The sequence below is a fragment of the Salvelinus namaycush genome, chromosome 14, assembly GCF_016432855.1.
Source record: "Salvelinus namaycush isolate Seneca chromosome 14, SaNama_1.0, whole genome shotgun sequence".
In the NCBI taxonomy this organism is placed as follows: domain Eukaryota; kingdom Metazoa; phylum Chordata; class Actinopteri; order Salmoniformes; family Salmonidae; genus Salvelinus; species Salvelinus namaycush.
In genome coordinates this window covers 33,745,067-33,773,005 of record NC_052320.1, presented here as the reverse complement: position 1 = coordinate 33,773,005, position 27,939 = coordinate 33,745,067, and the positions used below count along the sequence as shown (strand labels likewise).

Here is a 27,939-nt window from a genome sequence, read left to right as displayed (position 1 = left end):
TACTGACAACCATTCGTCTTTATTGAAAATAGAATATAATTGACAATGGTGCCATGTCAAACACAAAATGTGCTTAGCAACAGACGGTAGGCTGGTGACATTACAAAAAGCTATCACCTTTTTGTAACGATGTCTCCAAGACACTCAGCCGTGTCCTTCCTTAACAAGCATTCAGCCACCCAAATGGGCTCCGAGATCCTCTTGCACCACATTAACTATTGCTTGTATGTCAATATTTGACCTCAGTCTCCACTATACAAATCATTATAAGCAGGGACATGAACTGAACATTTGCACAGACTATACATGTCAAATAAGACACAGCTGAATGTCATCATTCAGTTTATATGGCACTCGCTTCTTCATTATTGCCTCATTGCTTTGTTGGATGTCAAATATACAGAGACATTATTGCAGATTCCCTATTTGCATAACACCAGCATAAAACTTTTTCACAAAAGGAGAACGTATGATAATTATACTATACAAAGTATTTTGGGTTCACAGTTGTTTTGTTCACTATGCTCATTATGTGTTTTGAAACGTGTCATGTCATTGTTCTGAATATTGTGGTGAAGACTAGATGGGATACCAAATTGAAGACATAGTGTCCAACAGATTTCAAAGCCAAACTTGCAATATCTTGAAGAGACTGATTCTACAGAATGATGAAATTAGATAGCTAAAAATATTAACTATATCTTTCTCATTCTAATAGAGATACAGAAAAGACTGGTTGCTCCATGGTAACTGGAACATTTGAGTAAATACATTATTTGGCATGAAGCAACATGATAAAATATAAATAGGTAAACCATACAGAAAAGTGTTTAATTTATCATTCTTGGCTCATTTGGTTTATTATGGTCTGCAGCTTCTGAGAAAAAAACTGGACACTACCAGTCCCACAACTCGGTCAATTACCTCAACAAATTTTGCTGAAATGACGTTCAACAACCAAATCTAGGGTTTCACAAACAGGGTAATGACATAAAAGTAAATCCCTTTTAGAAGAACATTTTCTTCTCCTTAAAGCTGGTTGATTAAACCACAGCCGATATTTGATCGAGAAACGAACCTGGGGTGAATTGTTTGGCAGTTGGGTAGCTAAGGACTGACTGTTCAAGAGATCAAGTCCCCTTGCATAGAGAAAATTAACCCTTCCCCTCTTCTATCTCTGTCACTTTTTTAATGGCTTTTGACACAGGCAGCAAGTAGTGGTTTAGGGGTTTCCACAGGCAACACCCTCGTCAGCTCCTCTGACACTGCCTAGAACTCCTACCACAAAGAAAGTGACATCACTGGGTTCCTCAAAGACTCGCCTCCATTGAAGTGTAGCATGTCCATTTGATTTGAATTGGTGGGGAAATGGTCTTACCATTGGGGTGGTATGGTAAGACTCATGATCATGTGGGTCCAGCATTTCGACGGTGTTTGATCCTTCTTACAATCCAGACGGGATTGAGAAGTGGCACGGCGACAGGGCGTGCTGCTGTGTGGCGTTTGGACCCTTATCGTCAATGGATGTGCTCTAATGTCCACCTCCAGCTCGTTTCTCTCCGGTCGTCCAGTCAATGATGATGAATGTCAGGCTTATTGACATGAAGATGAAGCCCATGGCTGTGAAACAGGCAGCCTGAAACCAGCCAGAGTTGTTGGAATTTGCCTTAAAGTCATTCATGTTGTTAAAAATCTCCACCCAAACCCGGGTTTAGGATGTTTTTACTGGCACCCATTGTGATACCACCCACCCACTCCAAACTGTAGCGAAAGGGTCATGCTATATGGTGCCAAAACCTGGGGATTGTGTGGGGAGTTTTAACAAACGTGTCTAGACAATGGAAGGAAAATGTATGAATGATGTGAAGACCTACTGTGATCTTTGGTCTTGACTTCATTGGTTCTTGTTCAGTGGGAACAATGCGGATGTAGAATAATCCTGGGAGAATGAAGATCAGGCTAGGTGCAGTGGTGGCCCCTGGACAGATAAAGGAGACAATGAGTTGTTCCACTGGTAAGTACTCTTGTATGAGGCATTTGTAATATATAATGTCAATATGAAGGTCTTCCTTCCCATAGTGTTAATAAGGATGATGATGATGAAACATGGTACAGTGTGTCTGGTTGGTTTGTGAGTATGGAGAGAATGAGCATCGGAGGCTGGACGGCAAGAACTGTAGTAGTCTATATTCATGAATATATAAGTCTCACCAATGATGCCAAAGATGTCTCGGATGTTGGGCACAAGGATGACGAGTACGTTGACCACGAAGAGGAGACACAGGGCGATGGTGATGTGGCGTGCCCAATGGAAGGGTTTCGCTGGGAACAGGAGCTGGAGAATGGCTCTGCGAATCTGGAAACCATACACAACAGAGAAGACTCAGAGGAGTGTCTAGGGTGAAACTTGAAACATGGCTGTCAAGTTACGAGGTATGTGTAAAGTCAATCTAAATGAACAGAATGTAGAATGTACAATCTGGCATCAGCTATTCTGTGTGACACAATAGGTTAACATTTAGAGTGAAATGGATATAAAAGTAACTGCCAAAATAAAGGAAACAACTGAGTAAATGAAGGATACAAATTATATTAAAAGCAGGTGCTTTCACACATAGGAGCATAGGGAGAGAGTGTGTGTGTGTGTGTGTGTGTGTGTGTGTGTGTGAGTGTGTGTGTGTGTGTGTGTGTGCGCGTGTCAGTCACCAGATCTCAATCCAATTGAACACTTATGGAAGATTCTGGAGCGGCGCCTGAGACAGCGTTTTCCACCACCATCAACAAAACACCAAATTATGGAATTTCTCATGCAATAGAGTTCCAGACAGTTGTTGAATCTATGTCAAGGCGCATTGAAGCTGTTCTGCTCGTGTTGGCCCAACACCCTACTAAGACAATGTATGTTGGTGTTTCCTTTATTTTGGCAGTTACCTGTACATCAAGGCTATGTCGGTTTTAAAATGCAAACCATGTTTGAAATGAAAACCACTTGAAGTGTCTTTAGAAATACAGTAATTTGAGTATGTAATTAGAGCTTATGAGAGGAGGCTCTTACAGGGAAGAGAACCACAGGGACAGTAAGGGTGACTGCCACCAGTACGGCCACACGCACACACAGGATAAGTGTGTCCAGAGGGTCCACTTTGCTGTAGGTGTGCAGGAGCTCAGATTCTGTGTTCACTACATAAACATATATACGCAAACACGCATACACACACGCACGCACACAAACACGCATGCACACATGCACACACACAAATTGAGTATCATTTGAAATACTAAAATCATTCTTTTTTTCTGTAGATTGTATACAACTAAAGCCCTCTCGAAGCCCTGGTCTTACCGTAGAAGGTGAGGTAACCAAAAATGGCGGTGAGGAGGTACATGACGAACATGCCCATGATGGACACATTAGCAATACCCTGCATACGCCTCTTGGTGGCACTTTGGTGGAAAAGAAAGCAGTTTTTTTTTCAATTAATGAGGTACAGTAATGATATTACATTTATTACATAAAAAATGACCCTTGATTTAATCAAAAGCCAACAGGTGTAGGTACATGCGTATGTATTGTACTGCAAATGAGTATCAGTAAAGAAAGATAAAGGCTGTCATCCCAGCATGCTATGGTGTTTATGAAGGGAGCTAATTGGGAGTTTTAGCGACTTACTTTTTCAGTTCAGTGTAGATGGGAAGCACCTCGGGGTGACAAACAAAGGCGAACGCTAAGATGGGGATGGTATACGCCGTCTGAAAACCATATAAAGGTTAACTAAAATTAGAGGTGTCGTATGAGGAGTGTTTGAGGAAACTCACAAGACTGTGTGGATAATTGTGCCACACTGGCTCTGCCTCAAAACACATGGACAAGCACTTGTCCGGGCAGCAGGGTTGGGGAGAAATGGATTACCAAAAAACAGTAACTGTAATCCGTTACCAGCAAGAATATTATAATCCGATTACAGATACTTTTGAAAAACTAGATGATTACTTTTAAATTCAGAAAGGATGTTTGTGGGAAAAAAAACTTTGACACTTCTGTTTTCTCAATGAGAGAATGCCAAGAGTGTGCAAAGCTGTCATCAAGGCAAAGGGTGGCTAATTTGAAGAATCTCAAATATAAAATATATTTGGATTTGCGTAACATTTTTTGGTTACTACATGATTCCAAATGTGTTATTTCATAGTTTTGATGTCTTCACTATTATTCTACAATGTAGAAAATAGTAAAAATAAAGAAAATCCCTTCAATGAGTAGATGTGTCTAAACTTTTGACTGGTACTGTATATATATCCATTGATTGTTGAAGAATATAACTTATAAATGCGAGTTTAGTTCAACTGTCACACTCCATGAGAACCCAAAATATAAGCTTGTATTACTCCAATGTTTGTAAACACTGTATAGCCTCATAACATGGTTAAAACAATATTTTTTATATCATGGATGGTCAGTCCTTGCATCCATAGCTCTGTCTATTAATCTGAGAGTGGTTACATTTCTCCAGGCCCATCCCTCAGCTTTTTACCAAAACAGAGGCGGGGCGACCGTTTTGTTATTGTTTCATCTGTGGATTTGTCATTTAAACAGCTGCATATGATCAAGATATCAAATTGTCACCAACAAAAAGGTAAACAATAGGCCTATAGCAAATGCAGCATATGGCATTCATTTTTCATATGTAATTAGCACTTTTCAGTAGTGCTCAAAGCATGCCATTCCAGCATTTCTTTTTCAACTCGAAATCAATGAGCCCAATCAGTCCTCCATGACAACAAAATCATAAACAACAGAGTGGGGCTGGCTAATAAGTCCTTAGTTTTGGGGTCATGCTTAGATAAAACCAGTTGGCTAATCTATATTTCCGAGTCCTATTCTTGCAGATCAAGGGGTATAACATTTATTGGAATGACAGGAATTCTGATAGACTTTGGTTTTTAATGTAAATACATAATATTATTGTATTATATGTAGTAGAAAGCGATGGGTTAAAAGAAGCCTACATAATCAACCCATAAAGTAAAATTGAACATCCATATATGGCCAGCTATGTAAACTTTGAGATTGATTTATCCTGCAATAAATATAATTTAATTGGTAACATACATTTTTGTCTTCTTCTAAAGGGGAAAGTAATCTAAAAGTAACTGAATGTAATCAGATTACGTTACTGAGATTGGGTAATCCAAAAGTTACATTACTGATTACAATTTTGGACAGGTAACAAGTAACTGTAATGGATTACATTTAGAAAGTAACCTACCCAGCCCTGCCCGGCAGTAACATGATATCATGTCATTATAATATTGAATGACCTCTGCTCCAACTGCAAATAGCTCCTAACCTTATGTGGTCTTAACACAGTAAGAACCTAAGAGCAGAGGTGATGTGGAATAAACACAAACAATTATATTTGAACTGATATTTGTGTAGCAGTGCCGTAAACACTTAATTTCCTAACCTCCTGGTTGATGGTGAACATTCTGCCTTCGCACTGTCCCTCTTCCACGGTGGTGTTGATGATTGTTGTGTGATTTCTGCCATATGGCACCAGGGGACAGGGGATGTTGAACTTCTTGTATATGACCTTTGAGATAGAGAAAGAGATAGAGGGAGAAAGAAAGAAAGAAGCTGAGCTGTCAGAGTTAGCGGAACAGCTTGACCCTCTATCACTGACAACCATGATGACATACTGTATCTCTGGTTAATTTGTGAATTCCTGTCCCAAGCCTCATTCCTCCTTCGGTTAATTGATCAAGTTCAACGATAGAATTTGTTACATTATTAATGTACCTTTCTGCAGCATTTTAAAAAGTATCTTGTTAATGCCCAGAACTGCATCAGCAACATGCACAATAGTGTAATCTAGGATTGTGCTCAATTATTCAAGCAACCTTGAATTGTAAGGTTCTGTATTTATTTTCTTAGTCAACCTTGTGTTCTGTTTCGTTGTGTTCTTGAACGTAGCCCTGCTTCTTTGTGTTCCTCAACATAGCCCTGTCTTTCATTTTTGTTCATTGATTTCACCTGTGTTAGTTACTCACCTGGGCTCATCAGCTCCTTATTTAGTTCAGTTCATTCTGTTTGTGCCTTTGTGAGGTATTGTTAATTTTGACTCTACTAAGCCTTTTCCTAGCTCATTTGTGAGAACCAGTTATAGCCTTCTGTCCTAGTTTTGATTCCCCTACCTGTGTATGACCATGATTCCTGTATTCTGCGAAGGGGAAATAAACACCTACCGCGCTCTTCGTGTGAATCTACACCTTTTTCTCCCTGAGTATTCATTACATGAATAGTATCAGCAATTGTTGAGGTATAGATTTGACAATATCTAAATAATTATTGGGACGAATATGGTTCATTTATAATGTTGCCCCCCTTTTTCCTTGTATGTCAACATAATTAGATAATTACCTATTTCAGAAGGTTAACTTACAGATGTAGGATCTCAATTTGCAATGCAGGAAATGTAAAACTTGACGTTTAAAAAGGCTAATGACATTTGTAATTTCCACTTTGAAATTTCAGACTACATTTTCCCTTATGAAAAATGTATCAACTCCCACAAAAATGGTCATTCACTATAATCCACATAATACTTCAAATTTCCTGTTGGTGCAGTATTTTCCTGCAGTAGCAAACTGGCTCAAATTAAGATCCTACACCTGTATCCATGTTGTTAGCAAATTTCCCCAACAAGGCCTGGCTGGCAGTGAGTATAGGAAACAGGAGCTCACATGAAATGTCATGCGAGGTAGAGTGGCACAAGATAAAAATATCTCCTCATAAATTATCAAGGGCACATTAGAATCACAGTCGTTAGTCATGTCCTATGATAAGCTGTGAACACTATGAACACATCTAGCACATTAACAAGGGTAAAGAAACACTAAAACAGACAATCACCAGGAGAGATTTAATTTCCCAAATGGTGAAAAGCATATGCAGTATTAGTTTAACATTGAAATGTATGATTGTTGGTATAATATATAGTGTAATATAATAATACAACATAGACATCTGTCGTCAGATGTCATCAAAAAGTCACTCACCGAGGAAAGGAAGAAGACCATGCAGGTGAGGGAGAAGCCACTGGTGTAGCCCAAATACCCTGCAAGATGCAGTCAAGGATTGTTACTACAACAAAAACAACAACCGTCCCACAGCCCAGCTGACAATGTTTGGTTTCCAGAACACGTCTGCTCCTGACCTAAAATAGGTCCTAAACAGATACACATTGTTTTATGAATATATGAATCAAGAGGTGCTGATTGAATGATTGACAGACATAGAGGTCATTAGCGGCCATTATGAAAGGTCGAAGTTCATGATGAGATCAGTCACATACCCAATTGTCTCATCAGGGCAAGTGGAAGGATGACGCACACACTGACGATGATGATGAGGTAATTCCCGTTCAGGAACCACTCTCTAGTTTAAAACATAAAAATAAAAAAACACAGCCAGACACAAAAGTTAGTTACTTCTAGTTTCATTAAGGCGTGCAATGTAGACTATGTAGAAAACATACTGTTTAGGGGCAATTGATTTAATCTAAGGGAGAAATAGATTGGCTTTTACTAACCTCTCACCATTACCAATAACAGGGGACGTTTGCATTTTTGGGGGGGGGATAATATTTATGCCTCTGTAACTTTCTCACTCATCATTATTCACGATTCATTCAAGATTATCCATAATCATGGTAGCATCCACATTAATGTAGAAGTGTTCAGAAACATATTACATTCTTATTTACAATAAAAGTGACTCCATAATGACACAATACATTATTTACCATTAATTTCTATTGGGCACAACATAATCTGAAACACAACCAAAATAATACACGATTGATGTAGTTATTGTGTGCTAGGAATATGGGATCAAATGCTAAACTTTTGACTACTTTAATACCAGTACACATATAAGTGACTTTGTCCAAATACTTATGACACCTTCAGACTAGATACATAAAGTGCTTTCATTTCTAAACAGTAAAACAGATATGTATGAAAATACCCTCAAATAAAAAGGTGACATTCTGTACTGTCACCTCATTTGAAACATTTGATCTCAATATTTACTATATCATTGCGCTGCCGAACAGGAGAAATTTAGAGGAACAACCCCCATTACGTTTCTTTCTAGAAGTCCAGTCAGCCCAAGAGGCGGCCGCAAAGTGGAAAGAGCTGGACGTCAAGATGGTCTTTGAAAGTTCTGGACGGGAAGAGTTCCAAATCACAATGTCGAAATGTTTCCAAACAGGTACTTCACTGTTTTACAACCTTCATTAAAACCTGTGGATAAGTTTGGGATATGGTATGGAGTACGCAAGTACAAAGTGCACGTGCGCGAAACAACAAGTGGGCATTTGATAACAATCCGTAACTCAATCTCCCTAGGCCCATACAAGAGGAAGATCTGCCCTGGACAGGCCCCTCATTGTTACATCTGCCAGGGGCTAGACCATCAGGACAAGGAATGCCCAGAGGTGAAGTGTTGGAGATGTGGAGATCTTAGACACAAATCCAGGGTATGTGAGTCTACAAGCAAGTGCACCCTGTGTGTAAAAGAGGGCCATGACTTCTTCAAGTGTCCCCAGTCTTATGCCTACAAAGTGAAGGTTGGTCCACAATCCAGCCCAGAGGAAGAGCCAGAAGAGGAGACAGAGACAGAGCCACCGACCCCGACAACGAGTTCCATCGCTCGACAGGTCCGAGCGCAGCTGAGAGACAGGTGCCAGTGAATGAGAGAGAAGCCGAGGGAGCTGAATCCAAGAGTGAAGGCGACCAGATCTCCGAGGAAGGTGTCGGCGAGAGTATCCAATCCTCCAAGTTCAGCCACAGAGAGAGTGAGGAACTCCTTTGAGGACGAGAGCGAGTCAGACTTCAGTACTAATTACCCGACCCCCGAAAAGAGAGAGAGAAGAGGACGATTCCCTTTCCCCCTGCCCCCGCCCCTCTGCTCCCTTCCCCCCAGAGCTAGTTCCCCACACCGCTCAAGCAGGTGGAGTGAAACACCGTTCACACTTCTCACTTCTCAATCTAAAACCAAGTTAAGAAGAAAGATGAGAAACCACAGGGGTAGATGGAACACAGTAAAAGTACATCTGAGACACTCCATTTAGTATAATATGTTACGTTTCGTATGGTATGTATTAATTTGTGGATGTCCATCAATCATTTCGTATGATGTGTTACAAATGACAATTCGTACAATATGTTGTGAATTGCAATACGTACAATATGTTACAAATTTGCAAAATGTATGATATGTTACGAATTACTATTTGTTGTGGCTAATGTTAGCTATCCACCCCTACCAATAACCCTACTAATTTCAGTGTCTTGGATTAACATTTACTATGTTACGTCTAGTCTATGAGACCAGGCTGAGAAACCAAATCCCCAGCAGAGGGTAAGTAAATAATCGAAAATAATTTAGAAAAACAGACTTTGTAGACAATGATGATTTGATATTGGAGTACATCTTTAGAGGAACGAAATTAAGAGTGATAAATGTATACACAGCATCTGATGCAAATAAGATTTTTTTTTCAACATGTCAACATTTTGTTACGTTTGTGGCGGATGAATCAGAATTAGTTGTGTAACATAGATAATTAAGATGTCTTATCTGCATAATATGCTTATGTGATATACTTGTTATTAGAATGTATCCCTTCGGACTCTGGTGTTGGCAGTTGCACTTTTCCCTCAGCTGGGGCTCAGTCACTTGGGGCCCAGAGAGGGGAAAGGACAGGCTTGTCTTTCACATGTCCTTGGTGCTATGCAGAATATCAGAAAGGGAAGAGGACAGGATGGAACATTGTCTTCATATGTGAATGTGTCTTTACCTATTCTTAAACCATGTGAAGGGATGGCGTGATTAATGGGGAACCAATTACTTGCATTCAGAGACTTGTCCCGAAACCACTTCTGCATTGTCCTGGCTGTGTGCTTAGGGTCGTTGTCCTGCTGGAAGGTGAACCTTCGCCCCAGTTCGAGGTCCTGAGCGCTCTGGAGCAGGTTTTCATCAAGAATCTCTCCGTTCATCTTTCCCTCAATCCTGACAAGTCTCCCAGTCACTGCCGCTGAAAAACATCCCCACAGCATGATGCTGCCACCGTAGGGATGGTACTAGGTTTCCTCCAGATGTGACGCTTGGGATTCAGGCCAAAGACTTCAATCTTGGTTTCATCAGACCAGAGAATCTTGTTTCTCATGGTCTGAGAGTCCTTTAGAGCCTTTAGGCAAACTCCAAGCGGGTTGTTATGTGGCTTTTACTGAGGAGTGGCTTCCGTCTGGCCACTCAACCATAAAGGCCTGATTGGTGGAGTGCTGCAGAGATGGTTGTCCTTCTGGAAGGTTCTGGAAGGTTCTCCCATCTCCACAGAGAATCTCAATGGGTGAACCCAATGAGTGATCATTGGGTTCTTGGTCACCTCCCTGACCAAGGCCCTTCTCCCCCGATTGCTCAGTTTGGCTCAAGGAAGAGTCTTGGTGGTTCCAAACTTCTTCCATTTAAGAATGATGGAGGCCACTGTGTTCATGGGGACCTTCAATGCTGCAGAAATGTTTTGGTACCCTTCCCCAGATCTGTGCCTCAAAACAATTGTGTCTCGGAGCTCTACGGACAATTCCTTCATCCTCATGGCTTCGTTTTTGTCTGACATGCACTGTCAACTGTAGGACCTTATTTTTAGAGGTGTGTGCCTTTCCAAATCATGTCCAATCAATTGAATTTACCACAGGTGGACTCCAATCAAGTTGTTGAAACATCTCAAGGATGATCAATGGAAACAGGATGCACATGAGCTCAATTTCGATTCAGTAATTATAGTATATGTGGTTTATTTTAATACGGTGACAGAACCTATTGATCGGATATCTCAGACAATTTCAGACATTTAAATATTAACTTGAACAGTCTATTTACAAAGTGATATCTGATTAATTATATGGTTTTGAAGTGGCATACCTATATGAAAGCCTGTTCCCACCACCTAAACAAGAACATCTGATTACGAGTTATGAGATAGCAAGTCATAAGTATAAGATAGTAAGTCATTATTATGAGATAGTATCTAATGATGAGTTACTAATTCATAATTATGAGTTACTAAGTCATTCCTCAGCTGTTTACCAAATAAAGTGTGGGGATAATGCTTTAATGATGTCACGGCTGTTGAATGAAGTAGACCAAGGTGGTGCGTCGTCAGCGTACATATTACTTTATTATTATTATGACGCCGACAAAAACAATAAACAAACCGTGAAGCTTAAGGCTAAGTGCCACAAACAAAGTCAACTTCCCACAAAGACAGGTGGGAAAAAGGGCTACCTAAGTATGGTTCTCAATCAGAGACAACGATAGACAGCTGTCCCTGATTGAGAACCCTACCCGGCCAAAACATAGAAATACAAATAATAGAACGAAAGAACATAGAATACCCACCCCAAGTCACACCCTGACCAAACCAAATAGAGACATAAAAAGGATCTCTAAGGTCAGGGCTTGACAAATGATAATGCCGTTAATGTTTGAATCCCAGATTGCCCTGCAGTCGACCTATAATAATGACTTACTATCTCATAATAATGACTTACTATCTCATTGTTATGACTTACATACAGTTGAAGTCGGAGGTTTACATACACCTTAGCCAAATACATTTAAACTCAATTTTTCATAATTCCTGACATTTAATCCTAGTAAAAATTCCCTGTTTTAGGTCAGTTAGGATCACCACTTTATTTTAAGAATGTGAAATGTCAGAATAATAGTAGAGAGAATGATTTATTTCAGCTTTTATTTCTTTCATCACATTCCCAGTGGGTCAGAAGTTTACATACATTGTTTAACTTGGGTCAAACGTTTCGGGTAGCCTTCCACACGCTTCCCACAATAAGTTGGGTGAGTTTTGGCCCATTCCTCCTGACAGAGCTGGTGTAACTGAGTCAGGTTTTGTAGGCCTCCTTGCTCGCACACACTCGCACACACTTTTTCAGTTATGCCCAGTTATGCTCAGTTATGCCCACACATTTTCTATAGGATTGAGGTCAGGGCTTTGTGATGGCCACTCCAATACCTTGACTTTGTTGTCCTTAAGCCATTTTGCCACAAGTTTGGAAGTATGCTTGGGGTCATTGTCCATTTGGAAGACCCATTTGCGACCAAGCTTTAACTTTCTGACTGTCTTGAGATGTTGCTTCAATATATCCACATCATTTTCCTACCTCACGATGCCATCTATTTTGTGAAGTGCACATGTCACTCCTGCAGCAAAGCACCCTCACAACATGATGCTGCCACCCCCGTGCTTCACAGCTGGGATGGTGTTCTTCGGCTTGCAAGATCCCCCTTTTTCCTCCAAACATAACAATGGTCATTATGGCCAAACAGTTATATTTTTGTTTCATCAGACCAGAGGACATTTCTCCAAAAAGTACAATCTTTGTCCCATGTGCAGTTGCAAACTGTAGTCTGGCTTTTTTATGGCGGTTTTGGAGCAGAGGCTTCTTCCTTGCTGAGCGGCCTGTCAGGTTATGTCGATATAGGACTTGTTTTACTGTGGATATAGATGCTTTTGTACCTGTTTCCTCCAGCATCTTCACAAGGTCCTTTGCTGTTGTTCTGGGATTGACTTGCACTTTTCACACCAAAGTACGTTCATCTCTAGGAGACAGAACGTGTCTCCTTCCTGAGTGGTATGACGGCTGTGTGGTCCCATGTTGTTTATACTTGCGTACTATTGTTTGTACAGACGAACGTGGTACCTTCATGCGTTTGTAAATTGCTCCCAAGGATGAACCAGGTCTACACATTTTTTTCTGCGGTCTTGGCCGATTACTTTTTGCTTGACATCATGGGAAAATCAAGAGGCAGGTACAGGTACACCTCCAATTGACTCAAATTATGTAAATTAGCCTATCAAAAGCTTCTAAAGCCATGACATAATTTTCAGGAATTTTCCAAGCTGTTTAAAGGCACAGTCAACTTAGTGTATGTAAACTTCTGACCCACTAGAATTGTGATACAGCGAATTATAAGTGAAATAATCTGTCAGTAAACAATTGTTGGAAAAATGACTTGTGTCATGCACAAAGTAGATGTCCTAACCGACTTTCCAAAACTATAGTTGGTTAACAAGAAATTTGTGGAGTATTTGAAAAACTTGTTTTAATGACTCCAACCTAAGTGCATGTAAACTTCCGAGTTCAACTGTATCTCATAATAATGACTTACTATCTCATAATAATGACGTACTATCTCATTATTATGACGTACTATCTCATTATTATGACTTACCTATCTCATAATAATGACTTACTATCTCATAATTATGACTTTCTATCTCATAACTTGTAGTCAGATAAAAAAATGTGGGTGGCGGGAATGGGCTTCCATGCAGATACAAAATAATGTTTTAAAAAATCTACTCTGTGCGCAAATGTCAGAAAATGTCAGAGATCCTGCCTGGTTGATTTCAGTACGACGTTTACCAGTGCGTGCTGTAGTAAAGTGGAATTGTTTTGTCATGATGAAGAAAATATAACACCTTTTAGTGAAATACTACAAAACTAAAGAAATATGGAATCTGATGAGAATTATGATGTAGGCCTATGTATAAATCCCAAGTCCGTCTTCAATATTCACATGGATGACATTACTAAAGAAGGATGGTGGACAATATTATGCATTGACATTACTAAACAAATATTGTGGACAATAATTGTGGACAATGCATTGTGAAAAGTACAATTTGGAAGACAAGATGCCTATAAGTTTATAAAACCATTTTTTTGCTCAAACACTATTTATATTAATTTTTTTACAAATAAAAATGTAATAAAAAAATAAGAAATATGATGGACTCCAAAAAACTTCCATGGATACTATTAAATCTGTAAATCATGTTATGTAATTGTGAACTCAAATACATTGATGTGAAAGTTTATTTGTATTTGTGTGAATTATTTATGATTACAAACTGGGTGGTTCAAGCCCTGAATGCTGATTGGCTGACAGCCGTGGTATATCAGACTGTATACCACGGGTGTCACGACTTCCGCCGAAGTCGGTCCCTCTCCTTGTTCGGGTGATGTTCTGCGGTCGATGTCACCGACCTTCTAGCCATCATTGATCCATTTTTCATTTCCATTTGGTTTTGTCTTGTCTTCCTACACACCTGGTTCCAATCCCATTCATTACATGTTGTGTATTTAACCCTCTGTTTCCCCTCATGTCCTTGTTAAAGTTTGTTTTGTTTGTATGTGATGTGCTATTTAGTGTTGGTGTGATTCGGTTTTTGTACCCACTTTGTTATTTTGTAAATTTTGGTTGTTTTGGAGTTTTGTCAGCATTTATTAAACAACTCCGTTTATACCAAGTTCGTTCTCCTGCACCTGACTTCCCTGCTACCAACACGCACCCCTTACAGAATCTCTGACCACCTATGGAGTCAGCAGGAGAAGGTACCCCGGCCATGGAGGTGGAGGAGCGCGTCCAGGAGCATGCGGAAATGCTTTACCATCTGGGCGCCGCCATGGATCGCGTTGTCCAGACAATGGACCGCTGGGAGAGACTGGGAGTTCTTCCAGCGCCTCCACCAGCACAACCGGGGTCTATCCTGAGCACCCCTTTCCCGCCTGAACCCAGTGGGATCCGTCTCTCCATGCCACAGGAGTACGACGGGGGTGCTGCCAACTGCCAGGGTTTCCTCCTCCAACTAAACCTCTATCTGGCCACGGTTCACCCAGCTCCATCAGACCGTGAGAGGGTGTCCGCCCTCATCTCGTGCCTCACCGGGAAAGCCCTGGAGTGGGCCAACGCCGTATGGAGAGAGGGAGATGCGGCGTTGGACCATTTGGAGGAGTTCACATGGAGTTCTCCTCAATGGTAGAGGCGCTCACCCGTTGGACCATTTTGAGGAGTTCCGGGCAGTCTTCGACCACCCGCCCGAGGGCAGAGCGGTAGGTGAGCGCCTCTACCATCTGAGGCAGGAGACGAGTAGCACCCAGGAGTTTGCCCTGCAGTTTAGGACCCTGGCTGCCGGCGCGGGATGGAACAACAGGGCTCTGATCGACCACTACCGCTGCAGTCTGCGCGAGAACGTCCGTCGGGAGCTGGCCTGCAGAGACACCACCCTCACTTTCGACCAGCTGGTGGACCTGTCCATCCGGCTGGACAACCTGCTGGCTACTCGCAGTTGTCCAGATCGGCGTCTGGTGGTTCCATCCTTCCGCACCCCCTCTCCGATACCCATGGAGCTGGGAGGGGCGGTGTGCAGGGAGACCAGAGGGGGTTCCGCTCGTGCACCATCTGTGGCCGCAGAGGTCACACTGCTGGTTGGTGCCGGGTGTGTTCCTCTGGGAATCGAGGCAGCAGGCAGGGCGCTCTGGCGTCACCCCAGGTGAGCTGGCACCATTCTCACCCAGAGTCCTCTGTTGCACATATGTTTGTGTCTGTCACTTTTCCTGAGTTTTTCCTCGCATTCCCAGCATAAGGCGCTCGTAGATTCAGGCGCGGCTGGGAATTAATTGATAGAGCGTTAGCTCATAGTTTGGGGACCCCCATTGTTCCGGTGGATGTGCCCTTCCCCATTCACGCCTTAGATAGTCGACCATTAGGTTCAGGGTTAATTAGGGAGGTCACCGCTCCTTTGGGCATGGTGACGCAGGGGGGTCACACGGAGAAAATGTGTCTTTTCCTTATTGACTCTCCTGCGTTTCCCGTGGTGCTGGGCCTACCCTGGTTAGCTTGTCATAACCCCACTGTTTCTTGGCCACAGAGGACTCTCACGGGGTGGTCGCAAGAGTGCTCAGGTATGTGGTTAGGGGTTTCCGTTGGTGCTACTACGGTGGAGAGTCCAGACCAGGTCTCCACCGTGCGCATTCCCCCTGAATATGCCCGATTTGGCTCTCGCCTTCTCTAAAAAAAAGGCGACTCAATTACCACCTCATCGACGGGGCGATTGTGCGATAGCTCTCCTGGTAGACGCTGCACTTCCCAGGAGTCACGTGTATCCCCTCTCACAGGCGGAGACGGATGCTATGGAATGACTCTATAGCCACAGCGATAGAGTCATTGCACGGGGTGCGCTTCTTCACCAAACTAGATCTCAGGAGTGCTTACAATCTGGTGCGTATCCGAGAGGGAGACGAGGGGAAGACGGCTTTCAGTACCACCTCTGGGCACTATGAGTACCTCGTCATGCCGTACGGGTTGATGAATGCGCCATCAGTCTTCCAAGCTTTTGTAGACGAGATTTTCAGGGACCTGCATGGGCAGGGTGTAGTGGTGTATATTGATGACATTTTGATATACTCCGCTACACGCACCGAGCATGTGTCCCTTGTGCGCAAAGTGCTTGGTCGCCTGTTGGAGCATGACCTGTATGTCAAGGCTGAGAAATGCCTGTCCTTCCAACAGTCCGTCTCCTTCCTAGGGTATCGCATTTCCACGTCAGGGGTGGAGATGGAGAGTGACTGCATTGCAGCCGTGCGTAATTGGCCGACTACCACCACGGTTAAGGAGGTGCAGCGATTCTTAGGGTTTACCAACTAATACGGAGGTTTAACCGGGGTTTTGGTCAGGTAGCGGCTCCCATTACTTCATTGCTGAAGTGGGGCCCGGTGCGCTTGCAGTGGTCGGCTGAGGCGGACAGGGCTTTCAGTCACCTGGGGGCTTTGTTTACCTCGGCTCCCGTGCTGGCCCATCCAGATCCCTCTTTGGCGTTCATAGTGGAGGTGGACGCGTCCGAGGCTGGGATAGGAGCTGTGCTCTCTCAGCGCTCGGGTACGCCACCAAAGCTCCGCCCTTGTGCCTTCTTCTCGAAGAAGCTCAGCCCGGCGGTGCGAAACTATGACGTGGGGGACCGGGAGTTGTTGGCTGTCGTCAAGGCCCTGAAGGCGTGGAGACATTGGCTTGAGGGGGCTAGACACCCTTTTCTCATCTGGACTGACCACCACAATCTGGAGTACATCCGGGCGGCGAGGAGACTGAACCCTTGCCAGGCAAGGTGTGCCATGTTTTTCACCCGTTTTGTGTTGACCCTTTCTTGCAGACCAGGCTCCCAGAACATTAAGGCAGACGCATTGTCCCGGCTGTATGACACAGAGGAGCGGCCCATGGATCCCACTCCCATACTCCCCGCCTCTTGTATGGTGGCGCCGGTAGTGTGGGAGCTGGACGCGGACATTGAGCGGGGCCTCACGTGCAGAGCCTGCCCCCCCCCTCAGTGTCCAGCTGGGCGTCTGTACGTTCCGTCTGCTGTCCACGACCGGCTGATCTATTGGGCCCACACGTCACCCTCCCCTGGTCATCCTGGGATCGGTCGGACGGTGCGCTATTTTAGTGGGAAGTACTGGTGGCCCACTTTAGCTAAGGACGAGAGGGTTTATGTTTCCTTCTGCTCGATGTGTGCCCAGTGCAAGGCTCCTAGACACCTGCCCAGAGGTAAGTTACAACCCTTACCCGTTCCACAACGGCCGTGGTCGCACCTGTCGGTGGATTTCCTAACCGATCTTCCACCTTCACAGGGTAACACCACGATCCTGGTTGTTGTGGATCATTTTTCTAAGTCCTGTCGTCTCCTCCCTTTGCCCGGTTTCCCTACGGCCCTACAAACTGCAGAGGCCCTGTTTACACACGTCTTCCGGCACTACGGGGTGCCTGAGGATATAGTGTCTGATCGGGGTCCCCAGTTCACGTCAAGGGTCTGGAAGGCGTTCATGGAACGTCTGGGGGTCTCGGTTAGCCTTACCTCAGGTTTTCACCCGAGAGTAACGGGCAGGTGGAGAGAGTAAACCAGGATGTGGGTAGGTTTCTGAGGTCCTATTGCCAGGACCGGGCGGGGGAGTGGGCAGCATTCGTGCCCTGGGCAGAGATGGCCCAGAACTTGCTCCGCCACTCCTCCACAAACCTCATCCCCTTCCAGTGTGTATTGGGGTATCAGCCGGTTCTGGCTCCTTGGCATCAGAGTCAGACCGAGGCTCCTGCGGTGGACAACTGGTTCCGGCGTGCAGAGGAGACATGGGACGCTGCTCATGTCCACCTTCAGCGCGCCGTGCTGCGCCAGAAAGTGGGCGCAGACCATCACCGCAGTGAGGCCCCGGTGTTCGCACCAGGGGATCGGGTCTGGCTCTTGACCCGAAACCTGCCCCTTCACCTGCCCTGCCGGAAGCTGGCTCCGCGGTTTGTGGGGCCATTTAAAGTCCTGAGGAGAGTGAACGAGGTATGTTATAGGTTACAGCTTCCCCCCGATTACCGCATTAACCCCTCGTTCCATGTGTCTCTCCTCAGGCCGGTGGTGGCTGGCCCAATCCAGGAGTCTGAGGTGCGGGAGGTTTCTCCGCCCTCTCTGGACATCGAGGGGGCCCCGGCATACTCTGTTCGTTCCATACTGAATTCAAGACGTTCGGGCGAGGGGCCTTCAGTACCTCGTGGACTGGGAGGGGTATGGTCCGGAGGAGAGATGCTGGGTTCCGGTGGATGACGTGTTGGATCCTTCTATGCTGCGAGATTTCCACCGTCTCCATCCGGATCGCCCTGCGCCTCGCCCTCCGGGTCGTCCCCGAGGTCGGTGCCGACTCCAGAAGCGCATCAGGGGGGGGGGGGGTACTGTCACAACTTCCGCCGAAGTCGGTCCCTCTCCTTGTTCGGGTGGTGTTCGGCGGGCGACGTCACCGACCTTCTAGCCATCATTGATACATTTTTCATTTTCCATTGGTTTTGTCTTGTCTTCCTACACACCTGGTTCCAATCCCATTCATTACATGTTGTGTATTTAACCCTCTGTTTCCCCTCATGTCCTTTTCAGAGATTGTTTTGTTTGTTTGTGATGTGCTATTTAGTGTTGGTGTGTGACGGGTTTTGTACCCACTTTGTTATTTTGTACATTTTGGTTGTTTTGGAGTTTTGTCAGCATTTATTAAACAACTCCGTTTATACCAAGTTTGTTCTCCTGCGCCTGACTTCCCTGCCACCAACACGCACCCCTTACAACGGGTATGACAACACATTTATTTTACTGCTCTAATTATGTTGGTAACCCGTTTATAATAGCAATAAGGCACCTTGGGGGTTTGCAGTATATGGCCAATGGGTCGTGCCTAAGAACAGCCCTTAGCCATGGTATATTGGCCATATACCACACGGGCCTTATTGCTTAATTGTAAAATGTGAAAAACTTTAATAGAGATTATTTTTAAACAAAAAAAGAAATGTGCTGCTCCACTTACCCAGTGTTCGATGACAAGCCCAGGAAGGCTTGAATGACCAGAGGCAACTCATACTTCACAATGAAGAGGTAACTGGACATTGCTGGAGGGGATTAAACATATTTCAGAGTTGTTAACTTCTATTTTCAAAAGAAAACCGACAGACAAAGCCCATTTACCTGTGTTTAAAACACAAACATTGGAGGAAAAAGTTCTGTCCTGAACCACTTAAACTTTTATGAGCCATGAAATCCATGAGTGTCGCGAAGCCATGAGTGCATTTGTATGTGTCACTGTGGTTATTTTCAAAACAGATACTATGTGTTAGTGGAAGTACTGTACATGGATATACACTCAGTGGCCAGTTTATTAGGTACACCACCCGTTCACACAAATGGTTCGCTCCTACAGACATTTTCTATTAAGGTATCTTTACTTTTACTCAAGTATGACAATTAGGTACTTTTTCCACCACTGGACGACAATACCACGTTCCACTCCTATCAGCTAAAAACAAGAAGAAGCGGTTCGAGTGGGGCACACGATCACCAACACTGGACAATTAAGGAGTGGAAAAACATTGCCTGATCCGACGAATTCTGATTCCTGTTGTGTCATGCTAATGGAAGAGTCAGGATTTGGTGTCAGCAGCATGAGACCATGGCCCCCCTAGCCACTTACCGCCGATGTTGTGAAAGGTTATAATGACTCCCGCTGCTATTTTTCCTGGGTGTCCAAAAGCACGGAAACCCAGCTGTTCATACGCACGAATACCTGAAGCAACAAAAGAGACATTAGTCTGTGAAAGAGTAGAAATGGAACAGAATCTATCTGTCATGTCATAAGAATACACTTTTATCTAAAGCAACGTACAGCAGATAGTGCATACATTTCAGTATATGTGACCCCAGCAGGAAATCAAACCCACAACTACTAATTTACAGACAGCATGGTTCATATAGTGGATCCCTACTTTAGTTTTCTCTATAAAAAAGCTATGTATTTCTGTGAAGGGGTAAAACAACAGGTTTTTCAATGGTCCAGATGTGAAGGGAAAGTTTGTTCACAGAAAGTTTACTTTCTCATTTTGTTATGATACACTCTATGATTCAGCTACTAATTTGTCTTTGATTCCATGGGCTGGTCCTTAGTGACACATACTCACCCACAACTCCAGCACTCTTAAGCAGAAGGTGAACCGAGTAGCTGGACAGACAGGCGATACATATCAACAGGATTCTGCGGAGCACAAACAACTGACTTAGACATTTTGGAATGGTAAACAACATAATTGATTTCATGTGGTTTCATCCAATGTTAAAATAATGAGTAGCCGACCTCTTCACAGATTAATCAAACAGTTTACTACGAAGTAAACACTGGAAGAAGAAACTGGCCTCCTGTGATAGCAACTTGATAACGACAATGCTCAAATTATTTATTCATAAGCATTCAAAAAAAAATTGACTCCTGCCTGAACCTGACATGAATGTGAGCAACCCAAAGTGCAAAGCATGCTTGGGAGCCATATATGTGGTTTGCCCACACGCAAGCTGTGATTCATCTGCCAACTCTAAGCTATATTTAACTCCTGAAATTTGATTTCGAAGTTGCATGTGTCTCAAATCTCACCATTAAAATTACATATGGACACACCAACACACACCACTCTTCTCCACTGTTCTTTTAACCATTCAAAGACCATAAATGTCAAATATTATATTGCCTATTTTTAATTACATTTTTGTCAGCTTTCCACTGTACTGTTTTGGTAACATTGTTGCAACGTATTATGCAGTAACAGTGTGTATCAAACCATATTGGGAGTAGCTGCATCTGTGACCTTTTGACAAAAAGAAACACGAGATAAATAATCCTTCCCCCCAAATCTTGACCTGGCAAGTTAATATTTAACTTGGTGGGGGTGTGTGTGTGTACTAATTCCCCACTGGGCACACACTGGTTGAATCAACGTTGTTTCCACGTCATTTCAACAACTTACGTTCAACCAACGTGGAATAATCGTTGAATTGACGTCTTTGCCCAGTGGGTTGTCTGTTGTCACTTCAGGGAATCACATAGGGACACGGCACACATGAGTGTGCTGCTGTACTCACATAAAGAGAACGATGCCTGTGTTTGACATGGCGTATGACAATCCCAGAATTCCACTTCCCATGATGGCGTTACTGAGGTTAAAGACGGACATTCCGAAAGAGGTTTTTCCCTCAAACTGCCAAGGATACAAATACATGAATGTCAGTTGTTATAACTCCTCATAATGACATTTCATGACATGACATCTCAGCATAAAAACGATGACTGTCGGCTCCAGACCTGTGGCCATAGTTCGTCATACTCACATCTGTAAACTGGGGCTTCTTGGTCCCATCACTCTTATGTGGTAACATCTCCTCTTCCTCTTCTGCCTGCGGGATGCTATTATGTCAATCAAACCAAGGAAATAGAAAACACTGAGGTTAAACAACACTCAGTTTTATCAATGTCATAAATCAGCCAAGCATCATTATAATCCATTGGGTGCTTGAAAATGCTGTCCATGAAAGAGTACTGTATCCATTTAAATGTTTAAAATGCATAAATGTAAAAACGGTGAAATGTAAAAACTAGTATTTCCGAAAAGCACGTTTTCACAGGCATTTTTCCAGGTATAGATAATATACACTCAGTGGCCAGTTTATTAGGTACACTCATTTAGTACCGGGTCGGACCCCCCTTTGTCTCCTGAACAATCTGAATCCTTCGGGGCATGGAAACTTTGCTCAATTGATATCAAGGGACCTAACGTGTGCCAGAAAACATTCTCCACACCATTACACCACCACCACCAGCCTATACCGTTGAAACCAGACAGGATGGAGCCATGGACTCGTGCAGCTTAAGTTAAATCCTGACTCTGTCATCAGGATGACACAACAGGAAACGGGATTCATAGGACCAGGCAATGTTTTTCCACTCCTCAATTGTCCAGTGTTGGTGACCGTGTGCCCACTGGAGCCACTTCTTCTTGTTTTTAGCTGATAGGAGTAGAACCCGGTGTGGTCGTCTGCTACAATAGCCCATTCGTGACAAGGACCGACGAGTTGTGCGTTCCGAGATGTCATTCTGCACACCGCTGTTGTACTACGTCGTTATTTGCCTGTTTGTGGCCCACCTGTTAGCTTGCATGATTCTCCCCCAACCTCTCATCAACGAGCTGTTTCCGCCCACAGGACTGCCGCTGACTGGATATTTTTTGTTTGTCGCACCATTCTTGGTAAACCCTAGACACTTTCATGCATGAAAAGCCCAGGAGGCCAGCTGTTTCTGAGATACTGGAACCGGTGCGCCTGGCACCGACAATCATACCACGCTCAATGTCGCGTAGGTCACTTGTTTTACCCATTCTAATGTTCAATCGAACAGTAACTGAATGCCTTGATGCATGTCTGCCTGCTTTATATAGCAAGCCATGGCCATGTGACTTACTCTCTGTAGGAGCGAACCATTTTCATGAATGGGTGGTGTACCTAATAAACTGGCCACTGAGTGTAATTATAGGGTGGCAATAGTCTTCTTTGTCAGAAAACAAACACAAATACACAAAAAAATACTATCATGCACACACCTGGGGGAAAGATATTATCATGCATGCCAGGTAGCAATATGTGCAGTCAAAGAGGACATATACCCATCTTCGAAAGGGACAAAGCCATGGTGGAGGCCATTTGATAGCTTTTGGAGTTCCATATAGTTTTAGCTGATACAAAGACGGGTGGGTGTGACTGATGGTTCTTTACTGGCTAGAGTTCCAATCTGAAACAAAGCAAAGAGGATTGACCTTAGATAAATGAGCAAGTTATCGTTTGCATGTCATTCAAGATGATAGACAAAAAAATGTATAGTCAGGTTTGACCTTCAATGAAAACGGTTTGGGGAATTTGCACGTCGCAAAGCCTAGACTCTTGGGCTGGGCTCTCCAACCCTGTTCCTGGAGAGCTACCCTTGAGTAGGTTTTCACTCCAACCCCAGTTGTAACTATTCTGATACAGCTTATCAACCAGCTAATTTGGGTTGGAGCGAAAACCTACTCAAGGGTAGGTAGCTCTCCAGGAAAAGGGTTGGAGAGCCCTGCTCTAGGGTAACTGTGGGAGTTGTCAAGGTGTCTGCTGTCACTATGGGACCACATGTCTGCTTCCCACCAGTGGAATCTATAGCACCACTCTCTCCTTGCATGTGTCATTTCATTTGACAGCTCAGGTTGCAATGCCAGTAATGAGACGTCTGACTACTTTTGAAATCCTTCCAATAGAATTCCTTTCAATAGAAGAGGCTAACAAACGTAATAACAGTATCCATTACCAACACCTGGAAGCACTGTGTTGTCATCACAGACTTTGTTGTGAACACAGACTCTGTTGTGAACACAGACTTTGTTGTTCACTGTTATTTTTCTAGATTTTATTTATCCAGAGTGCCATTCGTCTCTTTTTTAATCGATTTGGATTTCACTCTTGTCCCTCTCCACTGCAGGGCTACCATAGGGTAAGATACCAGCACTATGCTAACTGAGGTGCCAGCTGTGATTTGATGTCAGTACAGACGAAATTGGCAAACAATAAATATTGCAATTTGCTGAACAAATAGTGTCATACGGGGCTGCTTACATATCGCCTTCTGATACATTGACAAAATAATTATACAAGAAGATAAGGCATGTGGCCCTTTATCAAGCCTAGTGAGTTGTGTTGGCTCACAGCTTAGGCAATGTTGTATATAATATATATATATATTTTTTTTTTATTTTTTTATTTTTATTAATTTTTATCCCATTTTCTCCCCAATTTTTGTGGTATCCAATCGCTAGTAATTACTATCTTGTCTCATCGCTACAACTCCCGTACGGGCTCGGGAGAGACGAAGGTCCGAAAGCCATGCGTCCTCCGAAGCACAACCCAACCAAGCCGCACTGCTTCTTAACACAGCGCGCCTCCAACCCGGAAGCCAGCCGCACCAATGTGTCGGAGGAAACACCGTGTACCTGGCCCCCTTGGTTAGCGCGCACTGCGCCCGACCCGCCACAGGAGTCGCTGGAGTGCGATGAGACAAGGATATCCCTACCGGCCAAACCCTCCCTAACCCGGACGACGCTATGCCAATTGTGCGTCGCCCCACGGGCCTCCCGGTCGCGGCCGGCTGCGACAGAGCCTGGGCGCGAACCCAGAGACTCTGGTGGCGCAGTTAGCACTGCGATGCAGTGCCTTAGACCACTGCGCCACCCGGGAGGCCGTATATTATATTTTTATAGCTAGGCTACCTTTGTTCTCAGTGTGCTGTATTTACAGACAATAGTCTTTTCATTCAGAAACATATGGTCTTACTAGCCAAAGAAAGCGAAACTTTAAAAATGTAGTCCTATGATTAACTCATAACTAATGTTCTTTGCTACCCCCACACAACATTTCTGTCTATTTTATTATGGCATGAAAGTAAAACCTAAATATCTTGGATAGTGCTTTTGAAAGTAAGCTTTTCTGTTTGACCTTTACCATAGAAAACATTACTGCTTCTTACAAACTGTGTTGCGCTTCTGAATCCAATGACCCTAGGGAGGTGTGTTTTATAACACAAGTGATGTGGGACTTTGGAATTCACATTTATATGCACGCCAGAATTTTTCCTAACCCCTGAGATGGATACGTGGCTCACTGGCTCCCAAGTTGCAGTTTGGAGCAAGTCCAGGTTTTTACCAGCTGCAACTCCCCACTAGTTGCTGGAGATCTCAGCCTTGTAACCTATCATGTCAAACGCGATTTTGATAATGGTTCGACTCACTCTGACATCACATGATGCATCACATGCTTTTCAAAGGTGATTCAGGTAGCGGGCACCCTACATACCCTAATATATTGGATGATCCCTCAGAATGTGCCTTCTGATGATGACCCATACTAAGTGTACAGTACTTTGATATGGGTAAATTGTACCTAAATTCTACCCTTTGGGCCAACTCTAGTTTCTATATCAATAATACCCAACAGCATTTAGAAAAGCCACATGTAAAATCACACCAGTTCAGTGGAAAGAAATCTCCCAAACATAAATTCTGGTAGTGTTCAGCTCCCATTGGTTCCTGCAGATTAGAGTACAGTAGGTGTTGGTCTGCTGTTCCTACAGCCATTTCACCAACATTCCTTTCTCTGTCTCTCTTCCTTTTCACATTTCGACATTGCTACGTTACGTGTGGGATTTTTGTCCTTGCTAAATCTCTCCCTACTCCCTATATCTATTCCAATACATTAAGAGCCCCTGGAAATACGTTTTTTACGTAACCCAAATGCTTTTTTTATGACAGGCACCTTGTTGTGAGTGAACGGGAACTGTCGGGCAAGCCCATACTTGCATTGTGTTTTTGGAATCAAACTCCAGAATATGCCTTTCTGCTCGGTTCTCACTTCGCACCAACACAAAATGTCTCTGTTGAAATCAACACCCAACGACCACAACTACAAACAAACACACACATACATGCACTGGTGACCCATTCACACACATGCACACACACCTAGACACGCAAGCGCGCAGACACACCATCTATTTTTGTATGCGTTATTTACATCGCAAGGCTCTTTCGTTGAAATGTAGTCTTTTTCTGATGTTTATGTTGGATATTTTAGGAAGCCATAGTGGTCGGCAACCAATACAGCCAGGAAGTCCTCTCTGAGTGAAGAAAGATGTCTGATAATGTAAATCAATTGTGTGATGTCAGGTAAAAAATGCAATGGTCTAAAATTAGAGTGGTATGGAAACCATCTATCATTTCCGATAAAATGGCTGTTTTAAGATTTCGCTAAAAAAGAAAACTAGATAGATTTCTGATCTTATGTATTATTATTATTGACTGACCTATCAGAAAACATATAGCCTAATCTGTAATGGGAAGAAAAAGTCCTGTATAACCTGTTGAATCGGGCATTCGGCCAACAGAGGACCCACAAATAAGTGCCACCATGTGACGCTAGTTTGGAAAGGTGGATAGACATTGCCTTTCTAAAACTTAGAGACAATAAGAGGGCTCTTTGTACAAATTAAAAACCTTGAGGGACATATTCATATGTTGACTATGTCTTGTGTGAATGAGAATCTATCTAGATAGCTCTGTCGCTTTTGATTCATCCAATTGTGATGGTGGTAACTTCCCTCTGTTACTGTATCTAGTATTAAACTATTTATATGATACTGTACCAAGGCTGAGTTTCTGAGTGAGTGAGGGAAACAAATGTGCCTGTAAATAGGGAAAGTATATTGCAGCAGAGTGCAGCACATAAAACACCCTCTGATCCCCCTTTTCTGTGCAATAAAGCGGTGTATACATTACATATTATGTAATAACCTTAATATAATTTCTTGCTTTCCATTGGCCGATTGAGAGGTTTTTATGCTTTAGCAATAGTCCTGGAGTTAGGTGTAGTTGTACACTTGACATCGAGGCTAGTGGATAAGAAAATTGACTGGGTAAATAAACTATGTATGAGATTCTGTCATGAGATTCTATTTGAGGAAGAGCTATAAATTAAGGTCTCCAATGGTACAGTAGGATCAACTGATTTTTGTATTTATAGACAAAGAGGAAAAGGGGGTTTTGTGCTCAAACAACTATATTCGAAGGCACTCCATTAGACACTATTGTCCAGTAGACACTCTCTCCATTATAACAATAGAGTTTATTATAGATCCATTGTTAAAAACATAAAAACATACGTTTCGGTCAAGGGGGTTTTGCATTTACAGACAAAGATCCAAGATACTGTTGTGTTGGGTTGTATGATTCACATTACAAAACAGTCAACTGCTATTCTGAGCAATTTCTTGAATACAGTGTCAGTCACACAAAGAAAGCGACAGTGGCCACTGAATTCACTGTCAGTTGGTGTCCTTACTCTCATGAGCTCACTCGACCTATCACACAGTGTCTGTCTGTAACCTTTCCAAATGGGCATATTCAGACCAGTCTTCCAACAAGTCATTTGACACCCACCTACTCAATCCATATTGGTAGAAATAAAAGGGCTTTTAAAAGCTTCAAAAGCTGACAACCAAAAACAGTCAAAAATCCACACATGAAACTGGTCAGGAAAACATTCCCAATCATGAATAATGAAAAAAAGACTTTAGTGCTTCAATATGTTGTGGAAGTCAAGAAAATCAAGTAGTTCAACTGATAATGACAAATTCCACAAACGCTACCTCACAACAAACCTTACTGATGTGGATCAGTGAAATTCCCATAGTATTTAACCCTTCTTGTAAAGTACTTCATATGACCCACACGTGGCATGGCAATACATAGAGAAGAAAAAAAGGACTGGGTTCTCTTACCTTCTAATGCAGAACATGTATAGTTTCAATGAAGACAGAGAGATAGTGAAGGGTGTCCTGAGAAAAATATATGTTTTCTTGACCAAGCTGTTGTTTTTCTCAGTTGTAATTGGCCTGAGTTTAGAGACAAGAAGAAAGAACAGAGAGTGTCTGCTTAGGGGAAAGGGAGACGATTTGGGTGGGAGCACATGTATAGGAAAAAGCACTAAAAGGGAGGGCTGTTCAAAATGATGGTCTCAAGTTTCTTGTGATGTCACACATGGCCACTCCTATCTCTGCTGTCAAAAACAGGCATGCAGGGGAATATTCTCACAACAACTCTGGTGAATTGCT

The 27,939-nt window shown here is 43.2% G+C and overlaps 1 protein-coding gene across 2 annotated transcripts; it reads right to left on the bottom strand.

Moving 5' to 3' along the window:
* Nucleotides 1-27,768, bottom strand: LOC120059421 (sodium-coupled neutral amino acid transporter 3-like). Of its 2 annotated transcripts, XM_039008458.1 has the most exons (16): nt 27,607-27,768; nt 22,919-23,043; nt 21,591-21,666; nt 21,345-21,460; nt 20,393-20,466; nt 19,909-20,001; nt 19,249-19,330; nt 7,350-7,432; nt 7,054-7,112; nt 5,463-5,588; nt 3,671-3,750; nt 3,344-3,444; nt 3,056-3,180; nt 2,212-2,356; nt 1,875-1,978; nt 1-1,636 (listed from the first exon to the last, which is right to left on the bottom strand). In XM_039008458.1, exons 2-16 carry the CDS (start codon nt 22,975-22,977, stop codon nt 1,532-1,534), a joined length of 1,428 nt encoding a protein of 475 aa, XP_038864386.1. In that variant the 5' UTR covers nt 22,978-23,043; nt 27,607-27,768; the 3' UTR covers nt 1-1,531. The 2 variants fall into 2 exon arrangements, with proteins under 2 accessions (XP_038864386.1, XP_038864387.1); XM_039008459.1 differs by lacking the exon at nt 27,607-27,768 and having other exon boundaries at nt 22,856-23,022.
* Nucleotides 27,769-27,939: the final 171 nt, after the last annotated feature.